The following is a 26,477-nucleotide window of genomic DNA, read 5'->3' as shown; positions in this document are numbered from 1 at the left end:
TAATTCTAAATACAGCTGTGACGTTTTACTTCTTTAATAAAAGTATCAAATTTGAATATCATCATATTTGATATATTAAATGGCATTAATTTCAAATATCTCTGTAAAAAAATATTATAAAATAATATTAATAAATTAATATATTATTTTATAGTATTAATAAATTAACAATGCTTTTTTTTAAATATCTAAAAATACGATTTAAAAGAAACTGCCTTTAAAGAACTTTTATTACAGTTTCGTAAAGTTTTACTTGAAACTTCAGTTCTCTAATTTAAAAACCTTTTTCATGCAATTATATGCCGTACACAACACCTGATACATTAATACTACTTAGACTTTCAAAAGCAAAAAACGCAAAAAAACAATAATTGATTTTTTTAAAGTAGCGTCATGGTTATTCTAAAATTTTCGCAATGAGAGAACCTCTTTGTCAAAAAGTATTTATACTTGTTGAAACTTTTTACAACTGATAAGAACAAATGTTATATACTAAATTAACTAAATAAATAATTTAATTTACGAAAGTATGATTTAATCTGTATATGTTACGATATATGTATAAGAATAGGGGAAACATTTTCTCCGAATCGTCTTGATAAAAAGAAATGCTGATGCTGAAATAATTTTGATCTCCCAAATGTTTTATTGCCTTTTGGAACCTCGTATATCTTCATCCACATACGAAGAAGGTACGTAACGGTTAAAACCTTACTATGCCGCGGCACGTTTCGACGACTTCGCTAAACAACAATAATTATTATTCCGAACACGCAGTCGCTCAAACCCCCCCGTAATCGTCCCTTCGTCGAAAATCCGTGGGCGAGAAGTTGCACGACGCCGAACAGATTAAAGCGTTAAGCTGCGCTACGGTATAATCAGAAGTGGTATCAGGAGGCGACGAAATAACAGCGGCGTGGCATTTTCATCCCCCGTTCGTACGTGCCAAGCGCCGCTTAATTACCTGGTCTAGTGAAGTTCCAGCGCCATCGGGAAAACTCGATAGCCGAATCCATAAGCGATATGCGAAAGACACATACCAGCATCGGACCGAAATCTGTCGGTTATAGATATGCCCGACAATGTCGTACAGTTTAAAGAACAATTTTGTCCGTTACGCCCTTTATTATCCGGAAAGACCTGGCTCATTCATGCTCCAAGTGCGCACACACGAATGTTATCGCTCTTTGCCCGGTTTAACGTGCTATATCGAGTCGTTCATCGTTTAAGCGAAATATGCAAATTACATTTAGCGATAGAAGGAAAAGCTCGGCCTGCAAGCTCAGCGTGCAATTTAAATTCCAGCTTTGCGGAGATTCGCAGAGAAGCGCGTTCCTAAGATTTTCGGCGCAAACGTATCGCTTTGTTAAATTTTCAGTTGATTGCAGTTATAAGTATTTACCTCTTTAACAAATTTCCAGATAAAAATATCTCATCTTCAAATATTACGCTAAATTTTTTAGGAACATGCTATTTTGCATCTGCAATAATATAACATTATTATTAAGATATTTAATCTATTTTCCATAATAAGTTAAAAATTATATTAATATGTCTCAGAATAACATATATATAATTAATAGTAATAAACGAATATCACTTATTAAACAATTATAATTATTAATTACTGCATAATTATTAAAATGTTTAAATTGTAAAGCATATTAATTTCTGTAAGATGCTACAAACAGTAACGTAAACAAAATATTATAGCGCAAAATAATGATATAAATAAGTACTATATAGTTTATACATACACCAATTTTTACTGTTAATTGTATTTTGTATTGTAAGCTAATTTTTTGAATTTTATTATATTTGTCATTATATTTTGTCGTAGCAAAATATTATATATACTCATAAAACTACCATTTGTTTAACTATTTTAAACCGAAATGTGATCATTATGTTTATAATATGTGCAATATTAATGTTAAATAGCAATTAACTCAATTAATAATTAATTTCTAATTAAATAAGTACAGTTAATTAGCAATGTTAAAAATAGTTGTAAGTTGTAATAAGAGAACATTACATAGAATTTAAGTTAAATAATTAATTCTGATAAAACATAAAGATTTTAAAATAGAACTTTGCGTTTTAAATGCATAACTACTATAAAAAGCTACATAAGTTAAAATTAAAACCCAACAGAAGCTGCGATGTATTACTTACGTATTAAAAATGTACTAACATCTATAGGTATCTGCAGATAACAGATGCACAAAGCGCGTATCAGAATTAATTATAATTATTTATGGCATCGTCATAATGCGTCCTAACCGAGTAAGTAAGGAAACGATGAAAGTAGTGGTATTTCACCGGCGATGTTGCCATCTCCCACTTATGCTACACCTCTCATGTCTCCTTACAGTGCCAGACTAGAGTCAAACTCTCAACAGGGTCTTCTTTCCCCGCTAATTTTTCCAAGCTCGTTCCCTTGGCAGTGGTTTCGCTAGATAGTAGATAGAAACAGTCATCGTCATCAGGCAGACGTCAATTATATCCGTAATTATATCCGCAAGCTTACATAATGCTTAAATATTTATCTCTATTTTTAAAATAAATACCTAATTTCTTTTTTTAAAGGATCAACGTCAAAAGTTTATTCGAAGCAAATTCTTTATATCTTTCATCGCCCGTCTGCCTTTCAAGATCGTTGTATTTACTTTGTATTTACCCATTTACTTAACGTAATTAAGTCTTTAATATCTGAGTGATTAGGCTCGCCATGATTACGTGAAGCTCAAATCAGGCATGTGAAGCTTCACGTGAAGATTCAAGCAATGTCGGCAATCAAAGTATACCGTGGTCGTGATGAAAATACAGTGGCTCGTGGAAATCCGAAGCTTAGAGGTTCCACTGTCCGTTCAATGTACAATTATACAGTTCAAATAAAAAAAGGTCTCGCGGCTAACCGACAACAACGAAACTCTTGGTTTCCAGCACGAGTTAACCGCAGACGGGAGTTCACATGCGAGGTCAATATGGAAGGGTTCCTCGAATCGTGACGTAAGCAGTTAAGCTTCTTGCGTATAAAAGACAGTTTGCTAATCAAACCGTATATTACATCTTTAACTACGTGCTATTATTTCTCACGTTGATAATAATAATTAGAGATATCTTCTCTCGCAAAAAGAAACTTGACGTCGCAAATTGATTATAGAAAAGAAGGATTAACGTAGACTCTAATTGACTCTAATAAAGCGGGTTGTTACGCGTTCGCAAAGATTGATTGCCAGTTGCATAAACACTCACAAACGCGTTTGTAAAATGTATTACTATACTTCTCACGAAAGAGACATCATAGACAGCATATCGTATCGCATAAACGCGTCTACTCTTTGTCGCGTAACATCAATATCGACGTTCGGGAATGTTGGACATTTCTTTTTCCAGGACGAAGTAAATTTATCCGCGTTTCTCTTACACAACGCGGGGGCAGTTTGATTTCCCCTGCGAGAGATCTGCAAAAGACACGACGAAATGGTGTCTTTCTAACAGCCAAAACGAAAGCACGCGTGAACATTGTCTCCGCAACAAGTCAGTCACCAAAGGCGAGTTTGTGACTGCTTTTGGTGACTGTGAGTATTCATTGTGCAAGAATCTTTCTTTTCAGGCGATGTGTCGCTTATACTTATTTTCTTTCGACGCGCGATGCTTTTACAATTTTTTTTTCGAATATAAAAGCGCCGCAAATGCAACCAACGGCGGACCATTTTGTGCTTCTGCTCAGGAAGAAACTAATCACGCTTGGTCTCGAGGCATTCCTTCTCACAAGGTATTAAATACCCGACTCAGGACCATTTTTGCCTTTGTTTAGATGAATTAATTGGAAAATGAAATACTCTCTCTCTCTCTTTCTCTCTTTGCCCTTGCAATGATCTTTTGCAGTTTTTATGAAGCAACGGCGTACAAAAAAATTGCTTCTGAATATTAATTTTGCGTTAAAGAGTTGTGGCAAAGAATTAAAAAAATGCATTTCGAATATTATAAAGAATATCGAAAAAATGAATACATTATGTAACCTATATCTGCACAGAATGCTGCACTAAATCGAAATGTTTTATCTCTCATGAATGTTTCTAATTCAAGATAATTCGACGTGTAAAATATTAAAATATACAAACATTGTGTACATATTGTAACTTTTTCCATTACTGTACGTTACTATCCGAAAAGCGTAACATATATGTATGTACGCACCAAATGTTTGCCGAATTTATATATAGAAACTAGTATAATCATTCACGCAACATTTGCTCGCTAACGCAACTTACCTCTATTTTCTATGAATTACTGATCGCACTTTAGGGAACTTAAATAATAAATCGCCGGTCGATATTCCGCTCGGCGCGGCGCGCACGGCCGCGGACTCGCGTCCCTGGGATTTACAACAAAGGGCACTTTAATCTGCCGCAGGAAATCCATACATAACGCGAGCATGTTCTCGCGACCGCGAAATAAAACAATGACGACGACGGTATCCTTTGCAACGAACGAATCTACGAGTGCGAGTTTACACCGCGCGGTATATTATAGTATATTCACGACGCGCGCGCGGACACACGCGGGCGTGATGAGAAGATAGAGGGGCGAGAGGGGGGGAAAGAGGGTTTCCCCCTTTCAGGCCGCGCACCGCTTTGCTCTTTCGGTGTGCACGATGCTTTCACAATTGTTTTCGTAAATGAAAGCTCGAAAAAGTGCAACCGTCGTCGTAGGTGGAGCGAGAGAAAAAGCGCGGGGGATGGTCGGACACGAACGCGAGGAACAGGGGGGTTTAAAAGGGCTTAGTTACACTGCATCTCATTGTTACTGTAGCCCGGTATCACCGACGCTTCCTACCCGCTTCCTAGAACTTTATGCCCCCTCATCGCGAAAGTTTGGAACTTACCCCCTCGACACGAGAGCTTTTTAACCCCGCCTACCTCACTCGAGCCAACGAATCGCGGCCGCTAATGGCGCAAAATCCTAGCGGATAATGCGCGATAGCGAAATTCGGACATTTGCGCGAGGTATCCGAGTTTGTCGCGAAAGGATTTCTTTATGCGCTGAATGTTCGTGGAGAAGATTAGCTTTTCTTTTGTTTATATTCCGACAATAGATCTTGTTTCTTACAGAGACGAATACGTTAAAGTAATATAAAGTTACAAATTTGAGAAGTAGATAGAGATATAACGGAACATTGATTAATATTCCAGTTAAAAATAAAGCAATGTCTTAAAAACTATATTAAATATGTTTGCATAATCACACACACACACACACATATTAATTTGTTAAATCTTATATAAGAAATTATATGATTTCTCTTGCCAGATAATAAATTATTCATTTATTCATCATCGAGAAGAATAATTCTTCAATACACACTGGGATAAAGGCTTAAAAATAACAGATGACTGTATAGACTGTCTTAATGTCTTTGCTGAATTATTCACGATTCATTACAGTGTATCGAGTCGTTATTGACGACATCCGGAAATATGTTATGTGTAGTTAAAGTCATTTCAATAATGCATTTCCGGAAACTATGAGAATTACTGCCGATCACGCGATAAAAAGCTTTAATTCCAAATCGAACTCTACCAGGAACAATGCCATTTCCTGAATCGGGAATTGGGATTTCGTGGTCATGGGGTCGAAGCGTGATATGACTTCCTAGTTCTGCAGAGAGATCGAGCTTTATTTAGGTCCCGCCTGATAAATTTGGTCGTATACAAAGTAGACGTGTTCAGGATTCCCCAGGTGACTTCGCTCATATCATTCGAATAGATCTTTATCATATATGGATCTCATGAAAACTATTTTCGTTTATTATCGCTTATCGTACGCAAATCAAATTTTTTGTGTGTGTGATATATAAATAACATTAAATAATTAAAAACTTATGTGTTTATCATAAATTTATAACTAATATTTTCATAAAAAATTTTTATGAATTTATTTATTTTCAAGAAATGTGCTGTAGCGGGACAAAAAGTTTATTTAATATATTAATATGTAAAATCAAATATATATTATTAAAAGGTAGATAAAACTGATATAAATAAAAAATGTTTCAGGGGAGACCGAGGCTTGTTGGCACAGGGAGCAAGTTGGCAATGCGTCCCGTTTATGTATTTATGGCGAAAGAAACAATGGAAAAGTTATCAAAATATATCTTTTATGATATAGGTACTTTTCCCATAGTTTTATTTAAGGATGTATGAGTGACATCTCTCAAAGCATTACCAAAAATCTAAAAATTTCATAGAACGTTCTATTATTACGTCTAAGTATCTATGTAAAATTTTAGCAAAATTCTCTTACTGGTTTAAAAGTTATTGTAATTAAGGATGTATTGGAGGTATTTCAAATATATTCAGAAAGTGCTGTAAATTGTCTTTAAATTAAATTAAAAATACTCTGTAAAATTTTGAAGTTATTTAAATTTAAAGTTGATAAAATTAACATTATCCCTTATAGAGAATCGACATTTTTGCTGTAAATATAAATAAAATATAAATAAATCATTAAGATGTTTCTTAAACTTTTTTTATGTGTAAAACATACATCATTGATATTGTATTTTAAATTTCAAAATTTTTTGCAACAAAACAATTTTTTTAATTGTTTAAACAATAGATACTAATTGTTTAAATAACAAAAAATCATACTCAAACTGTTAACGGTAATCCCTTCTAACATATAAAAAATTTTGAGTTGTTTGACATACATGCAAAGTCTTCTTTTATTGAAAGTTTAACTTTTAGCAAAGACTGTACGACCCATACATCCTTAAATCAAACAAGTTTTACAATAAAAAAAAGAAAACTCTAATTCAAGAAGTGGCAAGTACATTTTCGAGCGTTTCAAAATATCGTATTCGTATTAATGTTCTTCAGCTTGAGAAGTAAATCAAAGTGACTTATTATTAGTTAAAGCTGTTAAAGTAAAGAAAAGTTTCTATACGACATGTTATTTTGAGTAACAACAGTAATTTAATAAAATGACTGAAATCAAATATATGTATGGAGTATGTTGACTCATATTAAGGCACGTTCAGCTTGACTTGCTGTGTGAATATGTGAACTATTTACAATGCTAATAGAAACATATATATGCTTCTATATATTAATATATATATATATATATATATATATATATATATATATATAATATATATATATACTTATATTTAATATTTTTATATTAAAGAACGCTACATCTTAAATAGTTTACAATTGTGTTTCTGCAACAGCATTTTGCTATTGATCATTAAAAAATAACTTTAAAAGATACAATCTTTATCAAGAAGTACATATCTGCTATATCTGTATTTTGTATAATATTTCTATTAATATTATTATAAGTTATAATTATGATAAATCAAAATATAGAGTTCTATCTACCACTATATTGGTTAATATTGTAAACCGCTGCAGTGTAAATTGCTTCTCATATTCCTTATTTAAACAATACATATTATTTATTTCGGTATAAATATTTGTTTTGTTATATTAAATTTCACATACAATATAAATTTTGAAACTAAAATCATTTTATGTAAATATTTTTAAATGCACAAATCACGATACTGATTTTTAAAATTTTATTATGCAATCACTCTTATGCTGTTCGTGTATAAACATACAATACAGCAAATAAAATATTACGTTATTACTCAATGTCTAAATATCTAAATCAATTCTTTTAAGTCGCAGAATCAAAGATTAGCATAAAATTTTGTATTACAGTTGGTATTTATTGCCACAATCACAAGAGATTATAGAGTATAGTTGATTACGTATTTAGACAAAAAGAAAACAAATTAGTCTGATCATTAAATTTTTCATGCAACGATAACAGGATGAGAAAATTCATGGTATCGATAAAAACCCACGTGGAATTCTCCCTGCAGCTTGACATTAACGAGAAATTAATCACCGGCTATCGAGTGATTATCTAGAGCCTAACGATCGTTTCCAGCAAAGTGTAAAAATCGCTCAGCCGATGCGAGCAGCTCTTAGGAACGACATTCATTGATAATAATTGGATGAGCATCGCTGATGCATTATCGTCTTCCAATAACCGAGATGGGTCAGGGGACACATCTACTGCCAACTTCTAGATATTCCAGAGTCAGCACAGTCATTACAAACACTTCGCGAGACTTTTAAGAACGTCGTTTGCTCGTTGAGCCAAGTCCCTCCGGCTCCAATCGACGATATCTGAATGACGCGTCGCGTTTCGCAATACGCATAACTACCAAATGATATCGCCGAATTACATGCGACTCCGACAATACGGTCATTATGATTGGCGCGCGATTGATAGAAAGTCCCAATAGTTATGAAACCTGAAGGAATATTAAAGGAAAACGTAATTCTCTCTTTTTGTAAAGTTCTTTCTTTTCATTGAAATCGATAAACTATAAATATGTGTGATTTTATAATTGCGGCACGTGTACTCTGTTGCGTCCTTTAAAAAATTGTTAGAATATGCAAGAATTCTTGCTACATTAATCAAGTCAAATCAACTATATCATTAATCATATCAATTCTCAATGTCAATTACTCGGTATAAAGTACATTTTTAAGTATCGTAACATTCCGCTACGTCATTTGACTTTAATTCCAATCAACTTCTGATATAACAATCAATTGCGATTATCTTGACATTAATAATAATAGATTAGAAAAAATATGCATGCTGATATTACTGATATTATATTTCTGTATGAAAAGGCATTTCGTCGCACGCATGACAGAATCTACGTTCTGCTTGATGAAATACAAATTACGAGTTTTGGCTCGAGGATACTCTTCAACTCGATACGATCATCCCAAAAAGATGCATTTTTCGATAAGGGAGATCAAGGAAATTGCGAGGGCTGTCGTGAAATCGACTAGTTTCAAGAACGTTTCATTTTCATCTCGGCCATTCCCTCGCTGACTGGAAATTTCACAGGAATGACGCGGTTGATTGGATTAACTTCCTGGAGGACAGGAGCGCAATAACGATAACGAATAGCGGGTTGTCCTTTTAAATAAAGCTCTGTAAAACAGAAAAAAATACGAGACAGAAGGGGAGAGAGGAGAGGAAGAAAGAGAGGGAAAGTATGGCGTGTATAGCCAAAATATTTTCAAATCTCCATATCGCATATAAAATTTCCATTGCTGCAATCTCAATTAATTCAAAAAGCATCTTTTGCAAATGCATATTTTTTCGTTCCTGCGTTAGCGCTTATCAACCGACACACATATATACGCAGTAATAGCAGTACATTATTCTTTCACCGTATGCATGTTTTGTATCAATTTTTTTTAGTGCGTGATTTGCAGCGATGTAATATAAACATTTTTTTTAACGAAAAATCTGATGTTTTGTTCTACGATTTTGCAGTGTTATTTATGACCTAAAATTGCTGCGGTGAGAGGTTTATTTCACGCGTTTTATGTTACATATGTCAACCATATTTTATATGTAATTTTTTACTACTGGAAAAATAAATATGAATACTCTGCATAAACAAAATATTGTGTGTGCGGTCTAAAATAAAATTTCTAGCGCAAATAAGTGCGTCTAAAATAAAACCGTTTCCATCCACAGTTCTCTAACTTATGAAAGTATGAAATACTTATTCGCCGTATCGAAAGAAATTATAAGATGTAAAATATAATCAAGATGTTTTCATTAATTCTTAAACGTATTAGAAATAATTTTAGTCTTGCTATACAAAACCTTTTTAACTAAAAATTCTATATTTATCGGTATCCATAAATTTAATTTTTTCCGATAATGTTTGCAGTCTTTAGGTATTCGTATTTCTTTTGCATCATTCTAAGCACGGAAAATTAATTCTCCGTGCGATTAACAACCACGATAACGTTAAGGCGTACCAGCGGTTTTGTGAGATTAAGATATAAGATTGTCTGTCGGGGGTAACTGTTAATCGGAAAATCCATCGTAAGATCAACCATGCAAACCCTTTCAATCGACGCTTAGCGGAAATAAACGTAATAAGAAGCAGCTGCAATCGCAACATAAATGCATTGCAGACACGGGTTCCATTAGAAGAAGTGCCATCGCTTGTAGAACCGATATTGCGGAGGGGACGTTGCTCGGAATTATCCTGTGATTCGCCCTGGAGCCACTCTGTGCCGAGGATTCAAGCAACCTTGGAAATTGTCACTTTATTCGAAGGAGGATCTTACGGAAGGCTAGTGTCCGACTATCTTTCAGCTATCCTCGTCTTCTACGCCATACAATTGTTTCGAACGAGGAGCGAATGGCAGGAGAGAGTTCGTGGAACGAGTACTCCACGAAGGGTTGTGAAAGAGCGCCGCCGGGGGTGGATGAAGCGAGCACGGTGGGAACATAACGACTGCATTCAGCGCCCGAGTACCTCGCAACGGTCCACATTTTGCAACGACTTAACGAAACTTATATTCGAACGTCGAAACGCATCGGATGGAATTTCGCAAATTGAGTCTGAAGAGGAAACCGCGTGTATATAGGTGTCACGAACAACGACCAATGGTGAGTAACAGTAAAATACGTATATGCTGGCCATTTCGTCGAAATCGATGGCACCGCAATGCGTAGTGAAAACATACGACGTTGCAATGAAAAAAATTAAGTCTACTTTCTGCGTTTCTCGGCTTCAATAAAAATCATATATTTTCATATCGAGATCGAACTAACTTTAATTTACGCATATCTAGTTTTATAGGATATAACAACAATTTTGTCTTTCTCCTGTCAAAGCTCTAGAAAGTCTAGAAGATACATTCTTATTATTAAACTTATTCTTTAAGTATTAATTAAAGAACTAGCCCCTTCATCTAGTTCTTTAATTAATTCAGAATTAATCTTCTCTTAGAGAAATTTAATTTCACGCCACTTTTCTTCAACACGTATAAATTCAACAGTGATATAAATATCACTGCGTAAATAAATCTTAAATAAAAATTTTGTTAAAGCAAAATCTACATATAATTATTTCTACTTTAATAAAAATATTTATGTATTTGTTACATCAGATTTATTTATTCAGAGCTATTATTCAATGGCTATTTTACAATAAAGTTATGATTAATTATGGTAATGAGTCTTTCCATCATCGTGACATTATTGACAGACTTTAAAGCGCGCCATTTATAGGTAAATATGTGCGTAACGCGATAACAGAGTATAATTGTAAATCTACACGAGGTCAGCAATGTAATTTTTCATCGCGCGTAATTGATGGATAAAAATGCGCACGTTCAAATTGCAGCATTCTTCTTGGCTAAGCTATTGTAATTTAGAATGTGATGGGATGCCGATGGGATCAATAAAACGGTCATCGACACCGTTAAATCCGACCGGCGCCGCGGCGTTATCGTATCTTTCGTCATCTTATCATTTAAAAATTATGATATTTTATCGAATATTTGTTTTTTATAATAACACGTGCGGACTTAATCGTTGATAAATGATTACTAAAGGTAAACATTACCTCTCGTTACGCATTATTTGAACTTAAATTATAGGTAGTTGTTCACATAGTTACGACTAAAATATTCATTTTTTCTTCACTTATTCCTAGGAAAATCAATTATTATTAACATTTCTGCAGACTCAAAACGTTAAAATTGTAAATAAAGGCGGTGCATGTGCAATAAAATTTCTCTTAAATTAGAGAATCCTTTATTTTAAATTTATTAAAATACTAACGTGTAAATCTTCATAACACGTGTGTAAAAATAATATTAAAAAAATCGTTTTGAGACTCTGCGATAAATCATTATACTGAAATTGGTATAGTATCGTTGCGTTTCTTGTCTATATTTCTGAGAAAACTCCCACCTACCCGTAATCTCTCATTAGCTCGTGTTAATAAGAAGATAAATATTATAAACGCTGGTAATTGTCGTTGCAATTTAATCGCCACTGAAAAGTATGCGTGGACGATTCAACTGTTAGACTATATTTTGCACGTTTATGCATTTGCCCTTCACCATGATAAATGACAGAGTCAATTTATATATCCTAGGCATGAAATAGTATCATCATTTTATCATAGACAGTCAAGTAATCGTTTAGGCAAATCAACTTGCAAGTCTACGTGGAATGAATATACATACCACGTCACTTTTCAATGACGTAACGTGTTGAATAACAAACTTTGCTTGCTGCACGTGTCGTACTATTTCGAGACTATGATTATTTTTCACGCTTATATACATTTTTAACGTTTATATTTTATTTTAGTTGTGTATATATTTGTTTCTCGTTTTTAATTTGTAGCTATCTACATCTTTGATACTTGTAATAATTAAATAACATCTATTAAAACAATATATTCCATAATATTTTTTAAATTTGCAAAAGCACGCGTAAATATGTTGCAACGTTATATAATCGTGCAAAATATAATTTAAACTATAAATGCTGTTATATTAATTTCTAATTAGTATAATTATTGAGTTAAAAATTATCGCTAATTTAAAGATTGTATATTAATTTGTACTAAAAGTTACCATTGTTAAAAATGCTACATCGGAACTAAGTTTTAACAAAATTGCTTGATATATAGGTGCAGCTGCAATTCAACATCTGAAATTCCTGTCATTTTCCTATCCTGTCCCACACGTATAAACGCGCGTGCAATATTGCACGCAATTGGAATTTTGGACAGCTACGCCCGCGCCGGCCGATGTATTTCGCGCAGCGCGCGTGATCGCTGAATAATGTTATTGAAAACTACCGACGAGCGGTCCATTTCGTTTAATCGGTTCATATAAATAAATCGCACGGACTGTGAATACAGCGCGCCCGATACTTCAGAATTGCATGCGAGTATATAATTTTAATCATGCATGGCCATTAACGATTCAATCGAATAGTGATACTTATCGGCTTTGCCCGAGAATTAATTAAACCGTTAAAAATTCATCGCCATCGATCGGACTTACGAAACGCGTTCAGGAATTTCGTCCAACCGCGTGCTTTAACATGGATATGTTTGACAAATTAACATGTATTTTGGAATAACTGATAACAAAGTTCCGTCACATAATTTAATATCAATATCACTAATATAATTTAGAAAAATGTATTAATTATACTTCTCACGACTGATAGACCAGACAGTTCAAAGTTCATTAGTGTACAAAGTCTACACCGTATATATATATATTTTTGTCGATAAGAGGTTTGTAAATTTTTTCAGAAATAAATAATTCCTCATTTGCGATTGATATATTAACTTATTCAGTACTAACATCAATAAGATATCAATAAAACATCAGTAATTACACTTATCATTATATAATAAACATTTTATAATAAATCTCATCATGTAATTTTATTATAAATTGTGAAATTCATAAACATTTATTTAAAAAAAAACTTCTTTTTTATCAACATACAAATTTAAATAAAAAATATAACATTTTAGAAACTCAATTATATTCATTTACATATATATATATATATATATATATATATATATAAATCGCAAAAGATTTAAATAAACTAAAAATGTACTCATTTTGTAATAAAAACTTCTGATAAACAAAGTCGATCAATACATCAATGGAATCTAACTCGTATGCTTCAACAATAATAATAAATAATACTAAGCCGAAAACGAGCAATGCATAGATGTCACAAATAAAAAATAGTTTAATCTCTCAATACATATAACCTATCGATATATAAACTCGATCAATACAAATCGAGCAGATGTCTATATATGCAGTGCGATAATCGCCGCGTATACATCTGGTACAATTAGATATAATATTATCTCAATCTATTCGTGTATTCGTTTTTAAATATGACATTTACAGTCATATTAAAACTAATTTTAATTTGTATTGAGTTCATAACTAATTATTAAATAAGTCATTTGTTAGAAACATAACACTAAAATATTATATAATATACAATATTCAAATTTAACACATAAAAATATTTCTAATCTAATTCAATATACATTGCCGCGGTTATTTTACATTTTGGATGATATCTGATAACAAATTTTGTATATATATATTTTTTTTTTAAATATCATGGCGTTATATATGTCAAGAAAATTTTTTCCTCTAATTTTTAAAATAAAATGTAATTCCTATATTTGTTTATATTTTTATAGTTTTAGTATTACTCAATATTAAAATTAAACGATTAAATTTAAAAACTTATCAATTAGAAAAAAACTTATCTAATTAAAAATCAAAAAAATAAAAAAAGGTTTACTAAAGCCACAACAGTGCTCGTGTCGATGTATTCAGACAGAAAGGCAGCTTAAATCAGAGTATCGTTAAAAAGCATCATGCTGACATAAAAAAATATTCTCTTCGATCATCTCCGACCATCGCATCGACTAGAAATTGACCGTGAGTTTGAAAATGCTCAGACTAAGAAAAAAACCGTCTATATGCAAAAAGACTGATCTCGGAGATGGTGCACATCAAGCGTCAAACCTCCGCTTTAAACAAAGAAAATAACAACGAACTCCATTCAAAAAATACTTTCTAGTAATTAAGTTTATTTCCCACACATTAAATTGTTTCCTTTGTTCCCTATACTCTCCCTTAAACAACCCCTCCCTCTTTCTCCTTTTTCCTTCCTCGCTTTCTTATCAATCTGGACAAAGTCTGGGATCCACTTCTAAAAAAGGTACAAGAAAAAAAAGGGTATAAGGAAAAAAAACATCTGATATAAGGTAAACGGGTAAATACCCATTGAATCCTGATAAAAAATACTCCATTAATATGTAATGCTGCAATACCACGCTCATAATCCAATAGATTACGTTGTTAAATCGAGTAATATGGTATAATCGAGATAGAGGCTAATCACAAACAACGACGACTTGCGCGGATGTCGTAACGTTTGCTGTGCAATTTTATAATCGCGTCAATTAACTTCCTGAACAGCGAAACAACCGCGCGTGCAAATTGTTGAAGAAAATATCATCTGTTACATAAAGATTCTAGAGATCGCGTGCATTTTATAAAATGCAAACTCCTTGCTTATTCATCATTTTCGTGCAAATAATTAATTATATTTATATATTACAGTCTTTTCCTTATATTATTAATCACGTATTAAATTGAGTCTATATCGTTAAGTTAAAAATGTTTAATAAGCATACTTTACATAAAAGATCGATCTTATTGTTTGAATAGATGTTTTGAAATATCATTGTCTGTGATTATTGTTATCGTTCATCGTCATAGTATCGACATAGTATCATTATCATTATGTAGTATTGATATATCGATATCACATTGTATGGAATAGATAGGCATTTTGATTAACATAATACAATTAATACATGATTGCCGACATTAAAATCATTCAGAAATATTTTAGATTAACATCTTTTCTTCATAATTTACTTTCGTAATTTGCTTTTTTTATATTATATAACATTCTAAGTACACGAGCTGTTTCTTAGTAACATGCGTGCATCACGCACTTAAGATTACCAACCGGAAATTCTCACGACAGTTAACATGTGTCTCAGTTCCAAATTTACCAAGTTATTTTGGTAACAATCATTATAAAATTAAAGATGTCGAAATTTGATTAATATTTTAATGATTATTAAAATCTGAGTTATACATTAACAGTACACTGAAATAAGTTCAGTAAAAAAATGTTAAAAACGTATGTTATTACAAAAGTAGTTGTGGATGAAAATGAAAAAATATATATGAACAATTTCTTATGATTTGAGAGATCAGTAGACAATTCATATTTTTACTTAACTTAGTCATGAAATTGAAGAAGAATAGATATTTTAAGAGGACAATAATGCAAAATATACACAATTTTGTAATAAATTAAATGTATATACACACACACACACACGCAGGCAAAAATATATAATAAGTAAATATTAAACGCATTTGTCACTTTAATTATCAGTATGTTGATGAAGTGTTGTCTCGCTTCATTTATTCAATAAAAGAACAATATGTATGTTGACTGAGATGCATATATTGACGCAGAGTGTGAAATCTCTGCGGAGATTTTTTTCCCTTAAAATATCACATATGAATTTTATATCCCGAGATAACGCTCATGATAGACGACCTTCGTGAATAATTCCACTATATTCTCGCCGTTCAGAAAAATTATTCAAGTTTAGGATTATGGACAGCGACGAATAATGCATGAATTAATTTTGGAAATCGTACATCCTCACACGGAAAAAAAGGATTATATAGCTACTATAGCAAATTTAGTTGTAAAATAGGGATAACTAACATTTTTTTGCAGCAAAAGCTATAATTTAGCAATAAGTAGCAAAACTTTAACAAAAGGTAATCCTTATTTTCCGTGCAAAATCTGATGAATTTCACGCATTCCTCTGAAATCTTCCTTCCTTAATATATATACATATTCACACTTTCATGTACAATGTTTGCCAGTCTCAATGAAACAGCAGGACTCCCTCTCTTGTCTCAATATCAGGATGGCAAGTGCACGCTTCTAGCGGCATCATGCTTGTCGTATTCAGTTCATGATCGCATGAGTGTTAGTGTCTTATCATCACTCTGTTATCTCTCTCGATTAAGTTAACGTCTATTAGTTTATTGAGGCTAAATCGACATGAGTTTAATGCCAAGTCTCAGTTATCTCGGGCTCAGAATAAATCAGGAAGTCCTACTGTATAAATGGTGACCAAGCAGATCATAGGTCATGTTCGTGACAGTCGTCATCTGCGGTGCCGAATGAAAATATACGTATACCCGCAATTTCATTCAAGAGTATAAAAGAATGCACTGATGTAGATATAAAGCCTGTCACTTCTGAGTTCTGTGGGTATCACTTCGCGGCTTTACGAAACGGCACAGTGAAGTGAGCATTTAAGTGAATTAGACGACCAAAATCGAAGCAATTTACAGGTCAGTGTGTCGATTATTATCAACACTCTGTTTTCCACAAACTGACATTCGGTCGGAATTTATTGATAAAAATTGTAGATAAAGTCTTGTAAAACGTAATTATAGAGTGAACTCTTATACCGTATTATACTTCAAAATTATGAGATCAACTTGCTAATAATGCAATGATATGTGATAATGCAGTGATATAAATAGAAATAAATAGGAATAAAAAGCACCTAAATAAATTATATGACACATAATTTAATAGACTTTAATATAATTTAAGAAAATATGATTTTACAAAAATGCTACATCAGTGGAAAATCTCAAAAGTTTATTCCGTCTAATTTGCATGGAGTTACGTGAGTTTGAAAGAAGAAAAGTTTAAGTTGTAAACATACATAACGAAAACATTACAAACGCGATTATAAGTTATTATGATATTTGTCTAGCTTATAGATAATATTTTTTAGAGCCGCATAAATAATTTTCCATATCTTTAAACAATATTATACTTTATAAAAATTAATATGATAATGTAGAAATCGAATATTAATATAAATCGAATACATCTGTCCAACACAAAAAAATAACGACGTCTTTTCTTTACTTCTTAAATTAAAGAAGATAGGCCATAACAAATATCATTTCAATTTCTCAATACAATAAAATTTGTTACTCTTTTTGAGATTAACAGCCAGAAATTATTAGTTGAATTGACGTCAATTGCATCGATAAATAGTCGATATCAGATACTAGTTGATATCTTTATCATCTTCGACCTTGCTTTGTCATATCTTCACAATTACTTTTAATTGAGAAATTGAGACTATTTCTGTAAGACTAGCTTTTATTGTCTTTCGGCTAACTCTATTTTGAATTAACCCAAAGTCGGAAAGCACAATATAAATATATACATATATGTATATTACGTATTCGATTTGAATAGAAAGAGAAAAAGAGGAAGGGGAGAGAATTGGCCAAAAAAGACATAAAAATATTATAGAAATATTTATGATTACTCAATTAACATAAAAACAATTACAAAAAAAAAACAGTATAAGTAAATATGAGGCCAAAAATGACAAAAATACTAGTCAGTATTCGACATCGATTATTCATCGATGCATCGACGTCGAATGCATGATGTCCGCGATTTGATTAATCAATTCTGACTGCGTAAATATAATAAGCACACATGTAATTTTGACATATAATGATAGCAATATATATTTATTAAAATAGGGGAGACCGGGGCTAACTCGACACTATTTTTTCAAAGGCAATTTTTAATATTTAATTAAAATTTGTAGGCCAATTTTTTCAATGGTATATGTTTAAAGAGTGTTCCTTCAGGTTATACAAAATTGATTCAGAAATTTTTGCTGTACGTTGCTTTGTTTTGCCGCTATAGGAAAGGAAAAGTGACGCAAAGACAAATTTTCGAATTGAAAAATGCCGGGGCAAACTCGACACTCAACACTTTGTCTGATCGACACAATTTGATCTGGAACTTATTTTTTACTGTTTGAAAATGAAAATACATTGTTTATTGCGTATTTAAAAAGTACAAAAATTCGGAATAAAGTAGCTAGAACAATCATTTGAAATAATAAAAACAAAAATTGTTGAACTTTCAATTATCTTGATCTAAACTCATGTCTGAAAAACAATTAATGCAGGTAAACTCGCGATCGCGGACGTGCGCATACATTTGTCATGAGCCATACGGCTGCATGACAAGCATCGTTTGTTACTGGGAGCCGACGAAACGGCGTGGTGTTGACTTTGCTCCGGACGTCGTTTTTCACTTTTGTCACTTCAAAAACATGAAAATTTTGAAAATATCCAAAAACGATTATCGGATTCATATAGAGCATCAAACTTTCCAAGAAAATCACTTGCATATAGGTTTGCAAGAGTAAAGCTCGATGAAAGAGTAGAAATTTTCGAGAGATCAGAAAAATTACTTTTCACCATCAAAAACGCTTATATGTCGCGCTAAAAATTATACCATAATTCAGAATGTCATCAAATCCCGTTGATAATACTGGCACATATAAAGACGCATTTACAGTATTAGGAAAGGCAAGTTTCTACGATAGATTTAAATTAACAAAAAGTCTAGTGTCAAATTTGCCCCGATGTCGAGTTAGCCCCGGTCTCCCCTATAGTTTGAAAAATCAATTAAATAAACCGAACATTAGTTTGGTATCAAGGCTTATTCAAAAAGATGAAAAAATTAATTAGAATGATGCAACATGGTAATATTAATAAATGTATTTACGCAATAACATAATATTAATCACAATTTCGTGCATCATAAAAGAAGCGTCACTATATAAAATCGTATGTATTAAAAGTTCAGTTAGAACCTTTTTGCGTATCCCTTATCGTTTCGGTGAGATATACGCTTAGATTAGAAACATAACAATTAATTTTTTCTGATAGAGTATTTCACTCCTTTAACATGCGTAAGAGCACTAAAAATACTCTTATTTTCATTGGTATTGCAACATATCCAAAGTTCATCAAAATTGAGGAAAAAACTTGAGTTTGTTTTTTTTTTTTTTAAGATAAGTAGATTTAATCTAACAAGATTCATTTGAGTGTTACATGTACTTTATGAGTTTGCTGTGCAGCAAATATAATTAGCGATATTTTTGTAGCTCTCGACGACTTGTGTGAGGCCGACTTTTGATGCCTTTAACAATTAAGCAATATAATATGTTATTCTAATTAAAATGTATTAAAATATTAAAATAAAAATATATAGAAATCTGTCGTAAATACTTCTTAGAAAAAAACTATAATAATGGTAATATAATAAAACGAACAATCAAACAGATTTACATATTTAACTACGTGACGTGGCAAATTGATGATTATTGACATTGAAAACTGTAAAGCTAGCAAAAGACAATTTTTATTATAATATTTCAAATAAATAAAAAGTAACATATTAAAACGTAACAATGTACAACGATTTCAATTGAATGATAATCCTAATTTTTTACTTCGATATAAAGAAATTATACGTTCATATTTTTTAATAGCACAGTGACTCTACTGCAAGTGTATAATCATGCGTTATGCTTTATCTAAGCATGACATACGCGATTACATACTTGCTTCAGCAATTATTACGGCAAACAAATAGTTTTTAACTTTAATCTCATTTCGTTGTTTTTGTTTTCGTAATGATTAATGTTAGTATGTTAGAGTTATATAATGTGAAAATAGTATGAAAAAGAGGTATTACGTAATCAGACATATCAATACATATTTATGAAGTATAAGATTTGTATATAATTATATGCATTTTTTAAATGTTACCATCTATTTTATTAAAATTCTCTTAAATCCATTTTAATCAATTTATTACATTAATTATTGCAATTAAAATGTATTACAATTTAATTAAAATAAAATTTATTTGAAGTCGATTAAAAAATAAAAAGTTTTGTCATTTATTTGTATTTCTGGCACTTGATTACTAAACCATTTTCAATGTGGTTCACATCATATATTATTTTTATATTATTATAATTATATGTGTTTACATAAAAGTTTAGTCATTAAACGTCCATCTAATAATGGACGGATTTGATTCTGAGAAAACCGCGGAAAACATTTCTGAGAAAACTCATCAAGGTGAAATATGGCCGACGTCGTTTGACCACAAGTACGTACGCGATCGCGGCGCGCCAGACGCGTCGTAAATTTCTCGCAAATACCGCAACTCGATCACGTTCGACGCGGGATCTCAACGCGGAACGTTATACGTATGCCGTTGGCCAAAAAGGGAAAAGGGAAAAGCGGCTTCCCATTACGCGCTCTTAATTGAAACAGCGATCTCAAACGTAGGAGAATGCGCCCGTCTTAAATATCGACGGACATAAAGAAAGAAACGACGGTGAAGCGGAAGGAAAAAACGGCGGAAGGGGCGCGACGAAGGAAAAGGTGGAAAGGCCGGAATGAGTGGGAGAAAGCCGGCTGGAAAGGGAGAAAGAAAACGTGATAAATCTCGCCGCGAACAATAAGTTATCGTAAAGAATCGTTTTCGCGTTTCGTGACACGGCGGGAAGAACAATGATTTGTCGGGAAAATTCTCCAATTCCAATTCCAATTTCAGAAATGGCCCTAGAGACACCGGCATGGCTGAATCTATGCTTCGTAGAGAAGATCCTGCGAAAGTCGGAAGGCGACAACTCGATTCAGGTGATCGATATATTCTCGAAACCGGCCACGGCCAAGGGTGACAACTACACCAGCGACATGATTAGGGTTACTGCCGAATTTTCGCGTGACCAAGGCGGCAGTAAAATTACGGAGAAGAAATCAATCATTGTCAAAATCTCGCCTATAGTTGAAGGCATTCGTCAGGACCTTGTAAGTTGATTGAATTAATATAATATTTCTAATGCAAATGGATCAAACTGCAGATTCCACTATTTCGAAGTAGATTTTTATTCAACAAAAAGATCAGGACAATTATTTTTAAGGCAATCAGTGATTGAAAATAAAATTATTTTTATCAAATTCAAAGAGGCACATATATATTGGAAAAAAAAAATATGATTCTCAGTCATTTTAAAATCAATTTTGATTTGAGGAATAAAATTATTATTTATTTGTCATCTTTGGGAAACCAAGACTTTTTATTTAAACCCTTACATTACAAAAATAATTGCATGCTTGTTTAATTAAAAGATTTTATTTGTTAATCTTAAACTTAATTAAATAATCTTGAATAAACTTTTTACAGATCGAATCATCAGGCATCTTTCACACCGAGATATTGATGATGTCAGATACTTTGGATAAAATGAATAAGTTGTTAGGGCCAGAGCATCGCTTAAGCGGAAAGGGCCTATACGTGCAAAATAAAAATCCAACGCTTCTGGTGATGGAGGATCTCGCGCCTCTCGGCTTTCGCATGGCCGATCGTCTGTCTGGCCTTGACCTAGCTCATACCATATTGGCGCTTGACGGACTAGCCAGGTTCCACGCAGCTTCAGTAGCCATATGCGAAAAGGTAAATCACCACGCGTGACTCATTTGTAATGTCTCATTGCAATTATCACGAATTCAGGTCAGTGGCACAAAACCATGGACCATACAAGGTGTAAATTTCCATGTTAATATGTAAAACCCATGATATAAGTAATATATTTATATGGAAAAATCATTTTTTGTATTGCATACTAGGAGATTTCTTGCACTATATTATACGAAATATTAAACACGCATTATATATAATCGTCGGAAATATTCATGTAATAGACATTAATGTATTTTAAAGCGACGAAACATTAATTGCTTCGAATACTGCCGAGAGATAAGTTTGAAACTTGTAAAGCTTTAAGACAATGTGCTTAACACTTTAATCCTATAGAAAAAAGTAGTTTCTAATTAATAATTTAAAAAAGTACAAGTGTTTTGTTTTAATACTGGTGTAGTGTACAAACATATTGCTCAACTTCATACTAAATTGAATTTTCTTGTTGCATAAATATATAGTGGCGAACGAAGTTTTTACGTTTTACAAATAAGCATATATCGAAAATTTTATAAATAGTGCATTTCATCATCCGTTTTAATTTATTTAAAATACAATATCATACATTCAACACCTTTTGTTAAAAAAAAAATGAAAAATAATATTTCTCGTATATAATAAATTCTAATTCAGAATAAATTTATAGACGCGCACAATTGATAAAATATATACAAAATAAAATATATTTACAATAAAATTACAAATCTTTTGCAGATATATTAATCTTATGCTGTACTCAGCCAGGGTTTTTTCGCAACAAATTTAATTATTTAAATAAGATGCTTATATATAAGTATCAAAGATTATATGACGATAATCGAACCAAATCGTGGTCGTTATGTTTTGGCGATTATAATGGCCAGTAGAGTCAATTAATATTTCCATGTTGTTTATTATTTGACTGGCAAAGTAAAAGTGATTTATTCTGTTTTACTTTTTATTATTCATTATCAAGAGAGTCCTAATTATTTGATTTAATATCAAATTATTCTCTTACAATTAGTACCTAAGGAAAATCGACTTTTTTCCTCGACTAAAATATAGCGTATACCTATCAAATATCTTCAAAAATAAAACAATTAAAAAGAAAGAGCTTTCAGCTTTTAACTTAAATGAACACGTATGTGCCTAACTAATTGTAAGCAGTAAGTCCTTCTACATTTATAAAATCGTAATTTGTAATTTATATTGAAATTTACATTAAGAAATTGTAACAATAGTCCTCGTAACTATCTTCAAGAAAAAATTTTCTCTAAATTTGTTAATAAATCACATATTATTAAAATTAATGTCGTAGATTTTTTTATATAGCCTCATATATACATATAACGTTCTAAATCCAGTCTACACTACAAACTTATTTACTAAACTTTATAATTAAATGAATAAATATCAATATTCTTTGATAAAAATATTTTAATATCTAGGAACCAAAGCAAAAGGAGATGTATGTAAAAGGAATGTTTAACGAGCAGTACCCACCAGAAATGAGCAATTTTTTTATTATGAGTGTTAAAGCTTTAGCAGATGAGGTTGCAAATTGGCCGGGAATGAAAAAGTAAGATTTACCCTACATCCATACACGCAATATTTATTAATCTAATTCTTAATATCTAAGATAACATAAATAAGCATATATATAATAAGCAGAAACTGGCAAATATAGAAACACAAATTGTTGTTTAGAATATACACAGCAAATATTTATGATTTTTTTCATAATTTTATAGAATTCCATGTTTATGTGACTTTTATTGTTAGATACTCGGAAAAAATTGCTAAACTCACCGACCACATATATAAAATAGGTATAAATGCAACCAAGCCATGTGAGGATGAATTCAATGTTATTAATCACGGTGATTTTTGGGTAAACAATATGTTGTTCAAATATGACAATAATGGCAAACCTATTCAGCACATTTGTGTAAGTATCACTACATTATAAAAAATCACATATTTTCTTTAAATATAAATGCTTATTGATTTATTATAATCACGATTAAAATTAAGAGATTATAAATGACGAAATTTATTAAATCTAATTTGTACCTGCATGTAATGACATGATTTATATTGTTGAAACAGCGTATATTTACTTTAAAACTATAATATCTTAAAAGATTAATTTTGAAAAATGTAAAGCATTGTGAGCATAATTTAAATATAGCATCGGTCACTTTATTTTACTTATCTATAATATTTCTGAATTTTCATTATTATTTTTGTAGTTGAATGCAATGCAAAATAAATTTACGTAAAAATAAACAAAATAAATAAGACAAATACATAATATTCTGAAAAATATACAATATATGTTATTACATTTTAATGATCCACAATGTCGACTTTAGCGATCAAGACAAAGAAGCAGCGCTAATATGAGATACTTGCAGTATATTATGAATAATACATAAATCCAGTTTGATCGCATTCAGGTACATCCGCCACCTGTCTGCCCGTGTCATTCGCGCAAACTCTCAACTTTCTCGCCGCGACTTCCTAAACACGAGTCCCACTTCTTTCCCGGGGGGCACGGATTTCATTTCCAATTCAATTGCCAGGAGCTCAAAAAATCGATCGATCAACAGAGTTCGTTTGATATTACAGGTGGACTTCCAACTATGTGTCTACACATCGCCGGCAATCGATCTTCAGTATTTTCTCAGTACAAGTCCTTCCCCGGATGTCATTGAAAACAAAAAAGATGTTTTATTAAATGAGTATCTTAGCGCATTGTCGGCGACTTTGAAGCAACTGGGCTGCAAGACGCAGCCACCCACCATAGAAGAACTGAAAGCTGCCCTAAAACGTAGAGCCAGCTATGGAATGATAGCATCCTTCTCAGTTTTACCGATAGTGCTGTGCTGTAAGACTGAGGCGAAAGATTTTGATGAAATCTTGAGCAATGGCTCTTTTTCAAATCCGGGTCTAAAGGGTGAGAATTATAAAAAATTGATGATGAAGAGACTTCCAATGTATGACGAATGTGGTTTGCTGGATCTTTAATGCATACTTGACTTTTATTGCAATAAATAATGTAGAAAAAAAAATAATAAACATGACAAGGTACAGCAAATACATTAAAATAAAAAACAACAAAATAATAAAAATATTGACGCATTTAAAAAAAAACAAATATGGAATTGATATGATAACGACAAATCTTTTAGTTTGAAAGATTAAACATTATTCTTTTATGATGTAATATAATAATTTCATATATATATTGTATATATAATGAATTAGCAGTGCAAATGTAAATAATAAAAAACAACTATTAAATATGGATAAGATATTATTATTTTTCCCATAAAATTATATTAAATAAATAAAATAAAAATAGAAGAATGGAATATATATATATAACTAAATATATATATTTAGTTTTCAGTTCAGTTTCACACACACACACACACACACACACACAGAGCGGCTCCAATACAGTGCTACAGATTAATACGTCAGGACCCACTAGATAAAAATAAGTGATTCAGATGGCGATTTTCTTATTAAAAAGGCTTTTAAGTATGTTTATTAAATTAAAAAAAAAGATACAAAATGCACACAAATATTATTATTAGGGGCTACCAAGATCCAGCCCGATCGAAGATGGCCTTTTAAGTATTCTATAATTGAATTTTGAAAGCTTCTTGAAGAAACAACAGACAAGCAACTTTAAAATTTGAAAAGGTATTTTATGAAAAAAGTAACATAAAAACCAAGCAACTCTTACTTAAAATGTTTTTTTCTAATACCATTATATCAAAAGTTATGAATCATAAAAAATAGAGATCTGTTGTACAATCAGTTATATGTATAGTACGGATGTCTAATCCAGCGTTGTTCCTGACATATTAATCTGTAACATTTTATTTAAGCCACTTTATATTATAAAATTATATATATAATTTCTCTCTCTCTCTCTCTCTCTCTCTCTCTCTCTCTCTCTCTCTCTCTCTCTCTTATACATATATATAAAATATATAAAGAAATTTCTCATATACATATATATAAGAAATAAAGATTACTATATATATATCGAGAAAAATCTGAGAATTATAATATTATATAAAAAAACTTAATTATTCTTTTTTTAATGGATTTTTAATTATCTTTTATACTCTCTACTTTGTCATATAAAGTTACAAAATACTTCTTTTTACGATGCAAAATAAGAGATTATATAATGTTTGACCTCGTTGACTTGGATTAACATGGATTACTTCAATTACAGATCACATTAAAAAACATGAAAGACTCTACATTTTAATATCATTGATAAATTTGTTACAGTTGCTTATACATATATTCGTAAATTTAATGTAATAAGTTTCAATGTTTCAATTTCAGAGATTATAATTCAAGATTTTTAATACATTTTCAATCTCTCTCTCTCTCTCTCTCTCTCTCTCTCTCTCTGCGTTAATTCGCGTACTTGATGATGTGAGACAGGCTGCAAATAGTAGGATGGTGACAGTTGCGGTCTTTTTTTATTTCATCAAAGCATTCGATTATGTTAATCATTACATTTTAAT

The 26,477-nt window shown here is 31.6% G+C and overlaps 2 protein-coding genes across 10 annotated transcripts in view; one reads left to right on the top strand and one right to left on the bottom strand.

Moving 5' to 3' along the window:
• Positions 1-26,477, bottom strand: part of LOC143904441 (protein amalgam) — a 311,418-nt gene that overhangs the window by 153,266 nt on the left and 131,675 nt on the right. The window lies entirely within an intron of this gene.
• LOC143904443 (uncharacterized) lies at positions 16,515-25,074 on the top strand. Of its 3 annotated transcripts, none has more exons than XM_077419138.1 (6): positions 16,515-16,895; positions 21,013-21,269; positions 21,646-21,915; positions 23,367-23,497; positions 23,701-23,866; positions 24,550-25,074. In XM_077419138.1, exons 2-6 carry the CDS (start codon positions 21,015-21,017, stop codon positions 24,946-24,948), a joined length of 1,221 nt encoding a protein of 406 aa, XP_077275264.1. In that variant the 5' UTR covers positions 16,515-16,895; positions 21,013-21,014; the 3' UTR covers positions 24,949-25,074. The 3 variants fall into 3 exon arrangements, with proteins under 3 accessions (XP_077275264.1, XP_077275263.1, XP_077275265.1); XM_077419137.1 differs by lacking the exon at positions 16,515-16,895 and adding an exon at positions 20,840-20,894; XM_077419139.1 differs by lacking the exon at positions 16,515-16,895 and adding an exon at positions 20,903-20,926.

This window comes from Temnothorax americanus, unplaced genomic scaffold (assembly GCF_048541705.1).
Source record: "Temnothorax americanus isolate GAGA-0224 unplaced genomic scaffold, ASM4854170v1 Scaffold52, whole genome shotgun sequence".
In the NCBI taxonomy this organism is placed as follows: Eukaryota; Metazoa; Arthropoda; class Insecta; order Hymenoptera; family Formicidae; genus Temnothorax; species Temnothorax americanus.
This window is presented reverse-complemented; position numbering and strand designations above follow the sequence as displayed.